At 45.2% G+C, this 18266-nt stretch overlaps 1 protein-coding gene across 1 annotated transcript; it reads right to left on the reverse strand.

The window, feature by feature from the left end:
* Nucleotides 1–1438: 1438 nt before the first annotated feature.
* On the reverse strand, nucleotides 1439–16951 carry ACTR10 (actin related protein 10). Its single transcript, XM_053286531.1, has 13 exons — nucleotides 16751–16951; nucleotides 15553–15625; nucleotides 14428–14510; nucleotides 13630–13738; nucleotides 11347–11454; nucleotides 10043–10110; nucleotides 9249–9328; nucleotides 7876–7911; nucleotides 4920–4999; nucleotides 4746–4819; nucleotides 4208–4289; nucleotides 2588–2789; nucleotides 1439–1972 (listed from the first exon to the last, which is right to left on the reverse strand). The coding sequence occupies exons 1-13, from the start codon at nucleotides 16825–16827 to the stop codon at nucleotides 1791–1793; spliced, it is 1254 nt and encodes a 417-aa protein (XP_053142506.1). The 5' UTR covers nucleotides 16828–16951; the 3' UTR covers nucleotides 1439–1790.
* Between the last annotated feature and the right edge of the window lie 1315 nt (nucleotides 16952–18266).

An 18266-nucleotide genomic window follows, 5' to 3' on the forward strand; every position in this document is an offset into this window, starting at 1 on the left:
ATGTTCTGTCCCTAGCATTTAATTGAGGGTGGGCGAGAATTTTCAGACTCCCACACGATCATTCACCCTTCCTCTACTTCAGAGCTGCTGAACTCTGGCCCTCCTGCAGATGTTGGCCTACAACTCCCATAATCCTTGGCTATTGGCCACTGTGGCTGGGGATTATGGGAACTGCAGTCCCAAAACAGCCGGGTGGGGGTGGGGTGGGCCCTCTGTTGAGCAGGATGGCTCTACCTCAATCCTTGAGTGCACAGGACTGCCAACTGGGAGCACGAATGGATCTCCTGCCCTGGCTGGGCACTCCTCCAACCCTGATTAAGGTCATGTGAACAAGCCCTGTGTATAACTTCATTTATTTATTTTTACATTTATATCCCACTCTTCCTCCAAGGAGCCCAGAGCGGTGTACTACATACTTGAGTTTCTCCTCACAACCACCCTCTGAAGTAGGTTAGGCTGAGAGAGAAGTGACTGGCCCAGAGTCACCCAGCTAGTCTCATGGCTGAATGGGGATTTGAACTCGGGTCTCCCCGGTCCTAGTCCAGCACTCTAACCACTACGCCATGCTGGAAGGGTTGGTATGAATACAGTTGCAATAAGGTCTTAGGAACCTTTCATGAGACAAGAACATTTGCTGCCTATTTCATACATGAGCCAACTGGGGTGATCAGTCCCACTGGCAGGAGGCAAATGAATTCTGATCTTTGACAAAGTCTACACCCCAGCGATGGAAAGTAGGTGACAGCATTGCAAAACTTCCAGTTGTCAGTGTGCTAGCATGCTTTAATTGTTCTGCCCACCAGGCCTGCAGCAACCAAATTTGCAACTGTGTTTAAAATATTTTAAAAACACAAAAACTCCTATAAAATTTTATTAGTGTCAGAGGAATGGGAATAAAAATGGGCAGGAACATTTTCCAAAGATTACTCCAAGGAGAGAGAGGAACAATTTGTTCATTGTTATCCTGATCCTAACCCTTTGCTCTGTGCAAAAATGATTTTATCCTTACTGTTTGGCGTAATGCGCCACAAAAAGCTGTATGTGCAACGATGCTATCACCTATTTTCCATCGTGGTGGGGTTTGGCCTTGTCAAAAATCACCATGAGCATTCTTCCTCTGGGCTGATACCAGTGGCCAAAGTTTCTGGGCCTGGCTCATGGGTTAATGTGCAGTCTCACCTAGATCTACCTCCATGCAGCTGGTTGCCCCACCTCTGCCATGGCTCCCACCACCTTGAGCCAAGGGACCACCTACTCTTCCTACCTTGAGGCAAGGAGGATTCTGGATGGAACTTCATGGATATGGGGGGATAAGGGAAGAAGCCCGGTGAGGTCGAGATTATCCAGTAACCGTGCCCAAGAAGACACTTGGCAACATTCATCTCACTGCGTCTTTTCACAGAATTCCAGGACGGGGGTGGGGAGGAAACAAACACACTTAAGTTGTTGTTTTTTAATTATCTGAACTAACTAATGTGAAATAAAGCATTACACTGAGACTGGCAAAGAAAGATGTGCATGTGGTTTCATGTTACAAACAGCAGCTTCTTTTCAATATGCTTAAAGGCTTTAAATAATAATAATAAAAAGGCCGTAGTCTTGGGCACTTTTATCTTGCTATTACATAAATACACATCAGTGGGGTATTGCCTTAAACTAGCACAGCTGACATCCGGAGGGCAGGAGTGGCCATGACGGTCCTGCTGCCCCGGAATTCCATTCCATGGTGGGACAGGTTTGCCTCTTTCAACGCCATCACAGTCTGTGACATCCAGAGAGGGAGCAGAGGCCTACTTCTCCGTGGAAAAGGCCCTTTTCATCAGCGGGGGAGGCGTTTTTCCGACGTCAAACATCATTTCCAGAGGAGGATTGTTGAGGCAACACCAGTCAGGGATGCGCCCGGTTTGGCTGTAGTATTCCTTTGACACCGAACGGCTCCCCAGGATGTCCTGGAGAGCTCCAAAAATGGCTCCTGCGTAGTTAAAAACACAAATACACACTGCTTTTGACTCTTGGGACAACAAACAGGATCGTGACCAGGGTCAGCACAGCTCATGATTCAGATACTTTACTGATTCACTCCGATTTGAGTCCACCCAACAAGCCCCATCCCAGAGTCTTAGCTGGGGATGATGGGAGTTGTAGTTCAGCAACAGCTGGAGGGCCACAGGTTGAGAATCCTTGGAGGAGATAATAGTGTGCTAGATAGACCAAGCAGCTGACTTGGTGTAAGGCGACTTCCTAGGTCTATGAACCAAAGGACAATATTCTGCCCTGCCGCCTGGGGAACAGCTACTGTCACTGCTGTTACTTTCCGTTTCGGTAGATGCACCTTTGCACCTGCGTCTGCTGCTCCAGCTAATCTCTGCATGCCTTCTGGAATCCGAGCTGAGGTCACAAAAAGGAAGGGACCTTGTAGACCTGCTGCTGAACTACAACTTCCATCGTCCCCAGCCACAACTGGGGGATGATGGGAGCTGTAGTTCAACAGCCGCTGGAGGGCCAAGATTGCCTACCCCTGCTGCAGAATATGCACAGCCCCAAATAATCCCCCGAGCCAGGACATCCACAGATGCTTCAGACTTACCTCCCAGCCAGGCCACACAGTTGGGCTTGGAGGGCGGCGTGTGCACTCGGAAGGTCTTGGACGCCAGCGTCTCCTTGTACTTGGGCTTCTCCACCAGGTCTCTTATTTCTGCCATCAGCCTGTGCAGGAATCCCGGCAACATGGCAGTGCCGCCCGTCACCACCAAGTTCTCCGCGAGCTGCTTCCTGGTGTCGATTGGGCACTGACAGGAAGAGCAAGAGAGGGAGAAACAATATTTCACTTGAACAGTAAGAGGAATTAGACTCCTTGTACAGTAGGCCAGGATGCCCGTTTTCCACGTTGGCCCTGGAGAGCAAGAATATGTAACCACTAGCATAGTGTATCCAGCATTGCTTGGGCTTCTGTGGCTATACCCGCTGTATATCCGTTCATCCATGTGGGGTGGCTGTCGGCCTCTAAGGCAGAGAGCCACAAATACATAGTAGCCACAGAAAGGTCAGGTCCAGAGAAGGTGATATCATGGAAGCGGAGGAGTGGGAGGGAGTTTATCAAATCAGAGCAGGGGATGTGCAGTCAACCCCTTGGAAACGGCACCGTTTGTGGGCAGTACTCCCTGATCAAGGCACTGGCAGCTGGGGATGCTGGGAGTTGTAGTCAACAACACCTGGGATTCCCTGTTACAGGGAACACGGGTTGCAGGTATTTCGGCAGTCTAAGTGCTACACAAAAGGAGGACCGGCTGTTTTGAAAGGGGTGTGCGCACATGTGTTCTGATGGGCTAGGATGAAGGAGCAACAGCTGGACAAGAGGCCCACCTGTGCATGCCACCTTCTGTGTTGCACTTAGTGGCCATGTAGGAGTGGGCGAATTCTGCAGCGGCCCCTTTCTATGGAACTCCCTCCCAGCCAATACAAAGACTGGCATCTTCTCTCCTGAGATTCCGATAACTTGCGAAGGGTTGGTGGTTTCGTTTGGATATTCCCACACTCTGACCAGCTTCCATATGCTAGTCTCCTATTTGTTTTATTTATGTATATACCGCCTGATACATGACTCTCCAGGCGGTGTACACAATCCAAAACACACATATAAAACAGAATAAAAACAAAGCGTTACACAGAACGAGGCACAGTTTAAAATTAGCTTTAATTAAAAGCCGGAGAAAACAGGTATGTTTTCTTCAAGCAACCAGAAACGGAGAAGCTCTTATTCTGACAAGGAGCATATCCCAAAGCCCTGCAGCAGCCACCAAGAAGGCCCGGTCCTGAGTCATCACCAGATGAGTTGGTGGCAACCATAACCAGACCGCCCCAGATGATCTTAATAGGCAGCAGAGTTCATGACAAAGGAGGCACTCTCTTAAGTACCCTGGACCCAAACAGTTGAGGGCTTTATAGGTAATAACCAGCACTTTACATTTCACTCAGGAACATATTGGCAGCCAGTGCAGTTCTTTTAAAAATCAGTGTGATCTGGTCCCTTTGGGTTGTCCCAGACTTCATTCCCATATTTAATTGTATCAATGCCTGTAAGCTGCCCTGAATTTATTGTAAAGAAAGGTAGGATAGAAGTATTTTAATTAAACTGAGCAAAACCATTATTGGTGCAGATGGACAGGCTCAAGAGAAGCAAAGTGGTAATGAATATCAACTGCAGTACCTCTAGAAGTGAGTCCAGTATCAAAGTGGCCACTGATTTCTCTTCGTTGTCCTGCTCAAAGAGAATTTCAACAACCGAATCTCTGTGGGCAAGAAGCAGAAGAAGGTCTGAGTAGTGTACATGCAGAATAAGACAGTGCTACTGTTGAAGAGGCTGGAGGACCCCACCCATCATCTCTCAGCTGACTGGATAATCAGAAAGGCTAGAAATGACTTTAGAACAGAATTGGTACCATCGAGGGTACCGGATACATTGTTCTGAGGCATCCATTGCTTTGACCTGCTGCTGCCGCCTGCTGGACAGTCTTAGGAGATGCACTTTTACGCAGCTGTCTTCCTACTTTAAGGAAGGGATACATTTTTGAACACATGTGACTGTGCCTCTTCAAGAATGACCAGAAATGAAAGCACAGGAAGCTGTCCCATAAGGTATCTCCCACACCAGCACTTTGTTTTGAATTTTCTTGTCCTGGTACATTCCTCAGTTTGCCACCTTTGTGTCCTATAATAGTTGTGCAAAATCCTGTAACATTTCTAACCTGATGGCTCCATTCACATGTAGTATCTTCTCTCCATCCAGTGGGTAGTCTACATCCGGAGGGGGCGTTGGACGCTGAAATGAGACAAACGGTATTAGAAGACAGACAGGTCGCTTTCGTTAAACAACCGACATCCTTGAACCAAGCGGGAAATTTAGTTCGTTCCACACCTACCTCTGCACTGCCATCCATATTGAATTTTGCTGCCTGGATTTTCAGCCCTCGCTGGAGGTCGCTCACAAAACAAGTGCGAACTTCAGAAACAGAGAGAAAAGGCTGGAGATGATATTTCTTCATTTCTGAAGCCCTTTTGATATACAAACCGCTTTGCCACCCACTGCCCCAAATGCAGCAACTGGAGGAGAGCTGGTCTTTCTGTAGCAAGCATGAATTAACCCCGTTGCTCGGCAGAGTACATGTGTGCACTGTCAGTGTAAGATATTCCTTTAGGGGGATGGGGGCCACAGATCAGTGTGAGCATCTGCTTACCGGCAGAAGGTCCCAGGTTCAATCCCTGGCACCAACTCCAGGTAGGTCTGGGAAAGGCCCCTGCTTGAAGCCCTGGAGAACTGCTGTCAGTCCGTGTAGACAAAACTGAGCTAGATGGACCTTTGACCCGATCCAGCAGGGCTTTTCTTATGTTCTAATGGTCCAACTATGTAGATAGCAGATTCTTACTGTGCGGCTATGATGTTTGGAATCAGGCCTTAGGCCAGTGGTAGACAAACAGAAGGCCTCAGATTCACTCCGACAGCATCTCCAGGTAGGGCAGGGAGGGGGCTCCTGCCTGAAATATGGGAGAGCTACTACTAGTCAGTGCAGACAATCCTGAGTTACAGTGAGGGAAATAAGTATTTGATCCCCTGCTGATTTTGTCCGTTTGCCCTCTGACACAGAAATGACCAGGCTATAATTGGAATGGTAGGTTTATTGTAGCTGTGAGAGACAGAATAACAACAAACAAACCCTCAAAAGCCCAGTGCCCAAAAGTCAGCGATTCCAATTACAGCCTGGTCATTTCTGTGTCAGAGGGCAAACGGACAAAATCAGCAGGGGATCAAATGCTTATTTCCCTCACTGTAGGTGGACCAAGGTTCTGACTCAGCATAAAGCAGCTTCCTATGTCCCAGGTACAGGAGCTCCAGCATGTGCCAAGATCACCTCATTCATTTCAGCAGAGGAAGCTGCCTTGTATGTGTAGGCCCCTTGGGAATACGGATGTCCTCCTTTCGGTGGAACAAAATGCAGATCCCGCATGTGTGCAAAGATTTGCTAAACTGGATGCAGATCTTTACAAATGCCATAGGGCATGGACACTGAGCGACATACATTTTCCGAGGGAGAGAACACACTGCCTTCCCTGGTAGAGCAGGGAAAGGGTAGCATGAAAGAGTTTGGAAGTCCAAAAAGAGTGATGCTCACACTGAATGATGCTCAAACTGGACATATTGTTAAAAATACAATATGCATGCTGGTGCATTGCATTTTTCAGAGCAAGATTATTCTTATTCCATTCATTCATGGAAGAGATTAATTCATTTAAAAAAGCAAAAAAATTGCATGACAGATACACAATCTCCATATATTGTACATACTCAAAAACCAAACGAGGATCAAATCAATAGTGGTTTGAAGAAACCATAGCTCTCTGACTTGGTATGTAACCGGAAATTGTAGTTTAACGTGACTCAAAGGATCCCCAAACTGGGTCCTTACATGTTGCTGGGCGATAACTCCCATTGTCTCCAGCTAGGGATGTGCACAAACCTGTTTGGAGGCCCTTTTATGGGCCTCCGAACAGGTTCAAACAGTGGCCGGTTCGAAGAGTTTGATGGTGGGAGCGGGATAACTTTAAGGGCGGGGGAAGGTGAAGTTACCCTTCCCTCTGCTTTGCCCTACAAGGACAATCGCTGGAAAACTGGTCAGGTGGGGTGGCAGCGTAGATCCCTGCCACCTCATCTGCTCCTCGGACTGGAAGTAGGCGGAAGTAGCTCACGCATGTGTACACGTTGGGAAATGGCCAATTGGAGATTTCATGCATTCCTAGGGCCTTCTGGAAGCTCCCTTCTACTGAGTCAGACCCTTGGTCCATCTAGCTCAGTATTGTCGACATAGACTGGCAGTGGCTTCTCCAAGGTTGCAGGCAGGAGTCTCTCTCAGCCCTATCTTGGAGATGCCAGGGAACTTGGGACCTTCTGCAGGCAGATGCTCTTCATAAGAACAGCCCTGCTGGATTAGGCCCAAGGAGGCCCATCTAGTACAGCATCCTGTTTCACACAGCTGCCGCACATTGAGTCAACACTTTCAATGAGCTGTCCACCACGACCCCAAGATCCCTTTCCTGGTCAGTCACCGACAGCTCAGATCCCAGCAAAATATACTTCAAGTTGGGGTTTTTCATCCCAATGTGCATCACTTTACACTTGCCAAGACAGAACAGCAGTGTTCAGTGCTGTTACATGGAGTAACAGCAGGAGAGAAGGCAAGCCCTCAACTCCTGCCTGTGGGCTCCCCAGTGGCATCTGGTGGGCCACTGTGCGAAACAGGATGCTGGACTAGATGGGCTTCCTTGGGCCTGATCCAGCAGGGCTGTTCTTATGTTCTTAACTGCATTTGCCATTTTGTCACCCAATACCCAGTTGGAGAGATCCCAGAGTGGCCTCATCCCGTACGGGGAATATCTTACAGTGCTCACACATGTAGTCTTCCATTCAGTTGCTAAGTAGAGTGGACCCTGCTTAGCAAAGGGAACAAATCAAGCTTGCTACCACGAGACCAGCTCTCCTCCCTGGGAAGGGAAGGACAAGACCACAACTCTCTGAGGTTCATTCTTATAACTGGAAACCATATTCCCTCTTATTTCTGAACTGAGTCAACATCTGGGCTGGACTGCAGTGTTAATAATAATAATAATAATAATAATAATAATAATAATAATAGTAATAGTAATAGTAGTAGTAGTAGTAGTAGTAGTAGTGTTAGGTGATGTGGATCAGGTAAAATATGGAGAAAAACATGATTTGAAGAAAAAACATCTGAACATTTTGTCAGAATGTATTACAGAAGCCTAATTACATTTGATATCTGGAGGGAAGCCAGGCTAAGGTTTGTATGAAGAGAGAACTTTTACCTTTGATGTCCTCTACGATGTCTTCGGGAACAGAACCTAAAATACAGGAAACAGTTTCACACAACAGGCCTGGAACTAGCATGATCTAAAGGCAGAGTGTGCTAGGACGTTAAGTAGGAAAATGCTGGCTGACATCCTAGAGTTGCAGCTGCGCAAGGCTGTTGCGCTTTGACAAGAATCGCACTAGTGCAAGCACCACTGCACAAAAAGGGTTTGTACATTCCCCAAACCCCCTGTGTATCAGCACAGCTACACGGTCGTCTTGCACTCGTACGGCCTTGTTCACTGCACAAGTGTCGCGTCAGGATGCCGGCCACCGTTTCAAGATAAGCCAACATTACACATACATTCTCACCAACAGGGCAGATGCATAGGGTCTAGAACTCTGCACTTAAAAAAAAATCTAATTTCTGCAATGACAGTGCAATGTTTTATCTTGGACTGCTGTTTGTTTCAACAAGTCACTATCAAATACTGCTAACCCCTGCTAACTTGGCAAAGAGGCACCTTTTAATGTGGCGATTCTCTTTATTAAGCGGGGGAGAGTAACTGGCCCTATCCACCCCCAGCACAGGACCTCTAGTGACTGTTGCTGAAGTCTGTCTTATGTTTTTTTTTAGATTGTGAGCCCTTTAGGGACAGGGATCCATCTTATTTATTTATTATTTCTCTGTGTAAACCGCCCTGAGCCATTTTTGGAAGGGTGGTATAAAAATAAGATAAGATAAGAATATCATCACAGTATCCAAATATCCTGGTTTGTTAACAAACCAGTTTCAAGTTTGGGTATTGTGGGAGACTGTGGCTATTTTATTTTATTTATTATACACGTACACCACCCTAAACATACATCTCTGGGCAGTTTAAAGGTCAAGTGTGCCATTGAGTCGGTGCGCCATTAGGTGGCTCTGGGCAGTTTACAACAACATATAACAAATTAAACTGAAACGTAAGTGAAGGCTTTCAGTCTCCTCCTCTGGCATGCAAAGGAGGAGGAGGAGGAGACAGAGGGAGGGCGAGCACGGGAGCCTGCAGGGAAGGCAGACTCATTTGTGAGCAGGCTCATTCGTGAGAATCCAAGTAATGGTTTAGATCAGGGATTCTCAACGTTGGGTCCCCAGATGTTATTGGACTTCAACTCCCATAATCCCCAACCAAAGGCCACTGGGACTGGGGATTATGGGAGTTGAAGTCCAATAACATCTGGGGACTCAACATTGAGAATCCCTGGTTTAGATGATGGTCCGAACTGGGTCTCTGGAGTGTTACCAATGTTACAAGGAAAAGAGAGAGAGAGAGAGAAGGAGAGAGAGAGAGAGAGAACGAACATGTATCTTCTTTTCTCCAGAAGAGATCAAAGAAAGATAAGTTACCCATCACCGAGGGAAGGCTCTGTCCTTTGGTAGTTCCTGTATCCACAGTGCTCAGCTCCAGCAGCTGGTTCTCTAGCTCTCTAAAGGATTACAACCACATTGAGAGTTATTTTTCTTTTTTAAATGGATTGTATCCCGTAGCATTCATCCAACACAGGGCTGCTCAACTTCGGCCCTCCAGCAGATGTTGGCCTACAACTCCCATAATCCCTGGCTATTGGCCACTGTGGCTGGGGATTATGGGAGTTATAGTTCAAAAACAGCTGTCGGGCAGCTCCTAAATTGAGCAGGCCTAATCCAACAGGATGCATCTGCATAATAAATCATTTCCGTCTCCAGCTTTAGAACATAAGAACAGCCCTTCTGGATCAGGCCCAAGGAAGCCCATCTAGTCCAGCATCCTGTTTCACACAGTGGCCCACCAGATGCCGCTGGAAGCCTAGAGGCAGGAGTTGAGGGCCTTCCCTCTCTCCTGCTGTTGCTCCCCTGCAACTGGTACTCAGAGGCATCCTGCCTTTGAGGCTAGAGGTGGCCTAGAGCCCTCCAACTAGTAGCCGATGAAAGACCTCTCCTCCATGGTTACCCAAACCCCTCTTAAAGCCATCCAGGTTGTTGGCTGTCACCACATCTTGTGGCAGAGAATTCTTTACACCTCAGTACTTAATAGACACTGTAGTTCGTATTGGACTTTTGTAAGTATTTGAATGAGGGGCTTTGTAAGCATGCTCCAGCTATGTCAAAGTTGATAACCACTAAATATGAACACATCAGTCAAATGCATCCAGTTAACTTACTTGTGAATAGCTTTTCCTCCCAAAGGAAGGGCACCCCAGCAGCTCAGAACCGGTATTCCCTCATAGATCTGTAAGCAGCTCAGGAAGTTTCATTGGCTATATCCATTGTTTATGGAGGCCCATTTTTAATTTACATAAAAGCCAGGCAAAAGCACTATAGTCCAACATTGCAAATGGCAGCTATACAACAGGGCAAGAAGACTGTTATTTTGGAGTGATGGATATTTTTATATTCTGGATGTGCACTTTTAAAACTTGTTTTTCTCATTTTAATCTGCTAGCTTTAGTTGGTTAGGATTAACAATTTGTTAGGAACCACTTTGAATTAGTTTGTCTAATTGGACAGAAACACTTTAATAATTCAAAAGATAATAATCTAAGTCCTCAAAAACAAACAGCAAATTCTTACAGAATGGTAGAAAACTAGGATGCTCACAACTGAACTGCAGCTTAATTGATAATGTCTTCTGCAGATTTCTCTCTACCTTACTTCAATGGCTGGATTTGCTTTGCCTACAACTGTTCTGTGTAATTCACATGGAAATGGAGATTTTAAAAACCATCACATATGAATAAAGCATTTTAATTTTAAGGACTACGTAAAGATCTGATCTCTAAGCAATTTCTTTCTGGGCAGATTCATATGAGTCATAATTCTAGCAACACAGAATCTGGATCAGATATTACATTTTCCTCTCACACTAACCACCCAAGCTGTCTCCAAGTATAAGCTTTTAAAAAACCAATAAAAGACGTGAACAGAGCTTCTGCCCATGTCTGAACATCTAAGATCAAGTTTCCTGTCTGAGTAACTGGCATGGCTAATGATCTATAATCTTTTGAGGTTTACAAATAATATTTTTGGAAGCATCTGGGATTACTTGCTGAAGTTTAAAAATCCTCCAAGAAAGTAATGTCTGAACTGAACAGTTTCCAGGATTGTCTTTTTGTCTTCAGAATCACCAGGTGACAAGCCAAAAGGTTTGAAGAGGCAAGACCTCTCTCCTCTCATTTTGCTCTAAACACCTTGAGCGATCCAGCTAATCAACATTTCTAGAAGTGGTGCAGTTTAAAATATCTGCATATTCATGGGCAGGAAAAGAGAGGAAAGGCATCATATTGAAAGAGAGTTATTGAATCTTAGATGCAAAAGCAGAAGTGACTCTTCAAGTGCATCAAATAGGATGTGAAATAAAAAGGCATTTTCCCAGAATGCAGCAGTATTAATTTGGGTGCAAAACGCTTTCTTACTCAGCGTTTTCTTTTGGCTTATTCATGCTGTGGGAAAGCAAAGAAAAAGATACAGGCAGCACCAGACTCTCTGTGTAGCCGCAATCTAATACCATTGCCGAATTAATCCCAAGGGTCAGGAGAGACATCAGGTGGCTTGGAGCAAACAGCACGGAAGGAACCTGGAGGAAAAGCAGAAACAAACACATGAACACACACACACACACACACGTAAAACGGCTTGCAGTTTGCAAGCATATTAATGTTTTGTATCCCCGCAACTCTTCACTTTTTCTAGCTCTATGAGGTCTCATGACCCATGCAGACCAATCACGGGGGTCTTCCTGCATTTTCTGGGGCATTAATGCACTTTTCCAGGATGTCGGATTTCTTTGGTAATCTGGACATGGTCGTAAGCCTACCTGCAAAAACCCAGTCCCTTTTTTTCTTTTGCAGTTTGGCCTTGGAGTTGCATGTCACTCAGTGAATCAGTGAAGCCCAAGCAGCTTTATATTACAGAGGAAGCTGCCTAATCTTGGGCCCTTTCTCACCATCAGGGACCCAGGTGGGAGGGCACATGGGGAGGAAGGCTACAGAAGCTTACTTACCCCGCAGATGACTGGGTCCCAGTTGCTGGGTGTGCAGAACACGCTCCCAGACAATCCGCTACTGCCCGAGGCAGTGTGGAGCACCAGGGGTTGGGACACATCATCCTGTCCCCTGGAAATCCCACAATGCACAGCGTGAGTGCAGGGTGCATTGTGGGTATCCATCCCCCTGGCGACAGGTGGGTGACCCAGTTCATTTTATATCCCGCTCAGGTTGAATCAAGAAGACCCCACTCTGAATGCATGTGCGCGCACACTGCCTTGATACTGCCGCCCAGAACAAAATTCATTCTGCACACAGACCAAAAAGATTAGAGAGAACACTAAGAACACAAAGCTATGGCCCCTTCCCCCTGTGTTTCAGATGGAAAAGGAAAGGTTGTGCCATTGAGTCAGTATGACTCCTGGCGTCCAGAGCCCTGTGGTTTTCTGGGTAGAATACAGGAGGGGGTCTACCATTACCTTCCTCCCACACAATATGAGATAATGCCTTTCAGCATCTTCCTATATCACTGCTGCCCGATATAGGTGTTTCTTATAGTCTGGGAAACATACCAGCGGGTATTTGAACCAGCAACCTCTTGCTCCCTAGGCAAGTTGCCTCCCTGCTGCACCATTAGGTGGCTCTTATGACAAATTGCAAAATGACTTTGAAAACTGGGACGCTCTCCCACTTTCCCATGCTTCACATGCAAACCAAAACCAAACAAAAAATTCAGCAAACTCACTCATTTATTTCCATATTGATTTATTGGTTTTTCCAAACCAATACTTTCCCCCCATTCTATTTTGTCTGCAGAAAATGAAAGCAGCAAGCAAACTGACTGGCCAAGAGAGAGAACGATAGCCTGAAACTGCAGCCACTCTCCTTAGATTCCAGGGGTTCTAAAATGCAGGCAAGAAGAGGCAGCTGTCATTGGATGGTGTTCACCTGGAGCATTTCTACAACACTTTGGCTTTGCTCTCTCTCTTTCAGATAACCATCACAGGAACATAGGAAACAGCCTAATACTGAGTCAGACCCTTGGTCCAGCTAGCTCAGTATCATCTACACTGATTGGCAGCAGCTTCAGGCTAGTCCTACTTGGAGATGCTGCCAGGGAGTTAACCTGGGACCATCTGCATGCAAAGCAGATGCTCTACCAGTGAACTACAGCCCATCCCCTAAGGGGGCGATCTGCAGACTGTGCCCACGTTTAATCTCCCATTCAAATGCAAACCAGTGTAGACCCTGCTTAGCAAAGAGGGCAGTTCATGCTCACTACCACAAGGCCAGCTCTCCTCCCTGCATACAGTGAAGCAGCCCACTGTTGCTCTTGGTATGTGTATAGGGCAGTCTCCACAATCCAGCAAGCCTCTACAGATGTAAAAGCTCTGATGCACACACGCTGCTCCCCTGCCTTCCAGAGCTTCCCGTCTAATCCACAAAAGTAGGCAGGGTCACAAAAGCTCCCAGAGCAGCACAAGAGGCTCTAGATTGGGCAGGCAAGGTCATGACTGAACTGGGAATTGAAACCAGGTCTCCAAGCACTTAGGCGACCTCCTAGGCTAAAAGGCAATCACTTTGCAGATCATGCTGCATGTGCATCAAGGGATCTTAAATACAGTCTCAAGCTTTTAGCATTTCAATGAGATTGCAGAAGCTACCAAAGAACCTGGGTGAGGCCAGCAGTTTCTTTGCTTCAAGCAAGCCAAGGAAAACCAGCAATTAGGAAGGTGGTCAGCTGCAGCTGATGTTTGAATGCATACCTCAAAATACTTGAAGAGAACCTTTGTAAGCGTCTCTCTGAAATGGGAAGGGCACAGCACCGATTCCACAATCACAACACGGCGGTCTCGGGGGTTGACAAGCAGATGCCTGGGGGGGGGGATCAAAATGAGGGCAGGGGATGAGACAAGCAAGCTGAATGGAAACTGGTAGCTCTTCTTCCCTGACTTTTTGTAAAAGCTCATCTCTAACTTCAATTTCAGTAGAGTCAAAACCAGCAGTTTATACACTTAATCAACAAGCCAATGGGGACCATAAAGAATGCTGCACTGAGAGGACAGGAATGGGAAACAGAAGAGACATGTTGGAACACTGCCCCTTAGCACATAGAAGAGGAAAAGAGGAGATCCCATCTTCCATCACTTACTGCTCAATTGACAGATTATGTTGTTTCAAGACAACCAAGATGGCCTCTTTAGGACTATTCAGACTGACCTGAGCTGCGACACTTTCTTTATTGTACAATGGCCCAGCTACTCTGTTAAAATAATATGATTTTGACCCAATCTAGTCTATAAGCACATGAGCAGTTCCTGGATCTCTGGTTACATCGGACTCAAACAGCGCTGTGGGTCAGATCATCACATGGTATGTGAACATGCAGGCTCCTGTTGGCCTTTGAGGAAGGTGAGGAATCTGCTTGCTATCAAGAAGTTCAGCACCAGAAGTAGCTGTCTCAGAGTCTGGGAGCCTCTTCACAGACTTCACAGTAACAGATTCTGTGCAATTAACAGCAACCACTCATCAGAGGACAAATCAGTAATGCAGCATCGCCCTACCTGAAATACAGCATGTGGATGAACTCCTTCAGGTATGAATATAACTCTTCTGTATTAATGTTGTATTGAACAACTTTGACTGGCTGCAAAAGAGACAAGAAATCTAACATCCCCCTATTAATTTTCAGCATAATATACACTTGTAGTTGTATCCTCTAATCAATAACTCTTTAGATTTTGTGAGGATTTAATGTATTTTTGCACATCTGAAAGATGTGCACAGTCCAGCTAACAAAAGGTGAGGCTGAGCAGATTATCTATGCAGTATCTGGCATCCAAGCCTGCCTAGTTTTGAAGAGGATGCCAACACAAACCATCATTTCCCACCCCACAGTTTGTCTTTACCCACTAGAGATCTCCACAAAATGCTTTACATGGTTTAGCTGCACCTCTTAATTTCTTACAATGGTGCAAGGAGCAAACCCTCTGGTTACACTTGAGTAAGGACACTTACTCATTATCATATCAAAGTTGGGTGGTTTTTGTGTGTGTGGCCACATACACAGATGCAACATTACTTTTTTCAGTGGTTCTACATTGCAGTGACTGTTTTAGCTGCTAAAGGACTACAGTTACCCTACACAAGGGATAACCGGAGAACTGGAGTAGAATGGCTAAAAGCTGAAGCTACAACTCAGCAAGTCTCCAGTTCGAATCTTTTCTCTACAAGAAGTCACAAGACAGCCTTAGGTAAAACACTTCTTTCTACCTTAGCCTCTAACAAGCTTCATAATCCAATCAGCATCTCTGGTTGTTTAAATAACTTTTGAAAAAAACATCTGCTTTATCAGGCTTGTAGTTCATGATGTTTTTAAAAGTTAAAGTTTTATTGATGGCAATTTTAATTTGTTTTCATATGATTTTTAGGTTGTAGTTTGGTATAAAATAGTAAACCACCCTGAGATTTTATATAAGGCAGTATATAAAAATATGATTAATAAATAACGATACAAGATTGTTGTAAGGATTGCAAATGTGCACTATGAATGCTAAATATTGTTATTATTAGGATCAGAAGCAAATTAAAAGACATTTTAAGAACACTAGAAGCAAACACTCTTTAACATTTATCAAGTGTTTGATCTCAAACAAAATGTTAACAACATTACATTTTTAAATGACTACCTTTGGAATACCGGGTTTCTTTATTTCACTAGGAATAACACATCTTGGTCCTGTTTCTCCGGCAAAACCACATCTGGAAGAATGAGGTTACAAGAATATACCTGTTTAATTTTTGAAATATCATCAACCTATTCCAACAGCATAATTGACTGAAAATATACATAGATCAATTTAATTGCAATGGTAAACTTGCTACCTTTTGGATCTGGGAGGAAAAGAAGGGGCCAGCACTTAGTGGTTGACCAGGTTATGTACATACTTTGCATGCAGAAGGTCCCAGGTTCAATCCCTGATATTTCCTAGTAGGGAAGGAAAGATCCCTGTCCAAAACCCTGGATTACTGCTGCCACTCAGTAGAGACAATAGTGGGCAAGATAAATCCAGTCATTCCTCCACATACAGCAGTTTCATACAAGCCACTATATTTTCCCCGAGCATATTCAGATCTCCCTTGCCACCTCCTTCATCCACTCAGTGACTACAACCAGCAATCACAAACAACAGCAGCAACAATTTATACACCACTTTTCAACAAAAGTTTCCAAAGTGGTTTACACAGAGAAATAATAAATAAAATAAGATGGTTCCCTATCTCCAAAGGGCTCACAATCTATAATGAAACATAAGATAGACACCAGCAACAGTCACTGGAGGTCCTGTCCTGGGGGTGGATAGGGCCAGTTACTCTTTCTCTGATAAATCAAGAGAATCACGATGTTAAAAAGATGCCTCTTTGCCCAGTTAGCAGGGGTAACTATTTTAAACACTTTGTAAACTATATTTAAAAACCACCCTTGTGGGGGTCAAAGAGGTTAACAACTACAGGCTGATCACAAATATTGTGACCCATTTACAGGAAATATGGGGAAGGTGCTTGAGAGGGTGCTGGCCAACTCCAGGCCTTCTTGGACGAGACCGATTACCTGGACCCATTTCAACCCATCCTCAGGCCCAGTTTAGGCACAGAAAAAACTGCCTGATGAGTGTCCTTTATCCACGGGAGAACAAGAGGGATAATAGGGGTATACTGCCTCCGAACAGGGAGGCTCCACACAGCCATCGTGGCACAAGGCTAATGACAGGCCTCTCCCTCTCCTCTCCCTCCTTGGATTTGCCTAAACCCCTTTGCGGGTAGTAGCGGCCATCGCCAGGGAGGGATCAGGCGTGAGGGTGGGCTGCGGGAGAAGAAGCCTCTCACTTGGTGAAAGCCGCGCCCAGGTCGATCACCACCGCTGTCTTCTCGCCACCGCTGCCGAGACCTTCGTAGAGCGGCATGGCGGCGGCTCCCTCAGAAAGAGCCGCGCAGAGGGACCAAGAATGGGAGAAGCAGCCGAAATCCCCAGCAGCAGGGGAGGAGGAAGAGCTTGGCTGGAACGGGGTCTTCCCTTGCTGAGCGGCGCGCAGCTCTGAATGGCCAAGAGAGGCAGAGGGGGCCTTCCATGGTGTCGGACGCGCTCTTCGTTGGAGCTGCCCAACTCGCGCCTGAACTCAGGAATTGATAAGCCCTTCGCACTTCCCTCGCGCGTGTACGCCTCCTTGTTTCTCTCTCTCTCTCCCGTTTGTAGTCGGCTCTTCTGCGAGCCTCGGGAGTTCGGCTGCGTGCGGGCAATGCTGAGGACAGCCCTTCCTTCCGTCCAGCGCCGGTGGGTGAGGCGTCGAGATGGGCAAAGGAAGCACAGTACAAAAGTAGTGCCAGTCGCACTTCTGGCTGTCAATGGAACAGCGGTTATTCAACTCGCCCATCTGCGGGAGGAGAGTGGCTGTGCTTTCACACGAGTGTTTGGAACTTTGGGCGCATGGGCAGTTCAAAGCACTCCCATGAGCAAAAAATCTGAAAATGGAATAGAAAGCTTTTCCACAGAAGGGGGTGGGAGATATTAAATATAAATTATCTATTATATATTATGAAAGATTTTTCTGTTTGAAATAAAATCATACTTCCCGATGACCTATAGATACCAAATTTTGCATACGCACAATTCTGACACTGAAATTAGATGAATACATTTTTTTTAAACACAGGAATATGCTTGGGGGAAATTTAAGTTTTGGTGGGGTTTTTTTGGTAGTTTTTAAACAAAATTCTGAATATCATACTTTCTGATAACCCACAGATACCAAATTTTACATACTCAGTCCTGCCACTGAAACTGAATGCACTTTTTATCCTAGAAAATGCATCATGACCATTTAAATTTTTGGGGTAGTTTTTAAACGAAATTCTGAATATCGTACTTCCCAATTACCGACAGATACCAATGTTTGCAATTTAAACTTGCCAAATGCAACACCTTTTACATTGGAATATGCTTGGGGACATGTTTAAATAATTTTGGGGGTTTTTTTTAGCAGCCATTTTGAATTAACCATATTTTAACTGTTATTGTTCTCAACAGATTTTTAGCACTCAATAATGAGATCAATAATTCCAAAACAACATAATGTCCAAGAAAAGCAGAACATCTTTCTCAGATTCAAATTTATTATTATTCAGTTTTACCATATATGGCTATTATACAATAAAATGAATAATGTTTGAAGTCTAAAGCCTACCAATTTCAAACTGTACTTTTACTTCCCTTTTGGTAAAAATATTACTTTTACACCTTAATAATAATAATAATAATAATAATGTAATAATATGTATTACATAAATTTAATTTCTTGAACTTTCCTATATGCAAAATGATTTTTCCTGCCTCGCTTACTAGTAG

This window comes from Hemicordylus capensis, chromosome 1 (assembly GCF_027244095.1).
Source record: "Hemicordylus capensis ecotype Gifberg chromosome 1, rHemCap1.1.pri, whole genome shotgun sequence".
Classification (NCBI taxonomy): Eukaryota; Metazoa; Chordata; class Lepidosauria; order Squamata; family Cordylidae; genus Hemicordylus; species Hemicordylus capensis.

What these genes read in the sequence shown, in the direction of transcription:
- ACTR10 (XM_053286531.1), bottom strand. Translation starts at nt 16,827, where the DNA reads ATGCCGCTCTACGAAGGTCTCGGCAGCGGTGGCGAGAAGACAGCGGTG. An exon ending in CTGGGCGCGGCTTTCACCAA is followed by an intron (nt 15,626 to 16,750) that starts GTGAGAGGCTTC and finishes TCATTCTTCCAG; the next exon opens with ATGTGGTTTTGCCGGAGAAA. An exon ending in CAGAGAGTCTGGTGCTGCCT is followed by an intron (nt 10,111 to 11,346) that starts GTATCTTTTTCT and finishes AGCTGCTTACAG; the next exon opens with ATCTATGAGGGAATACCGGT.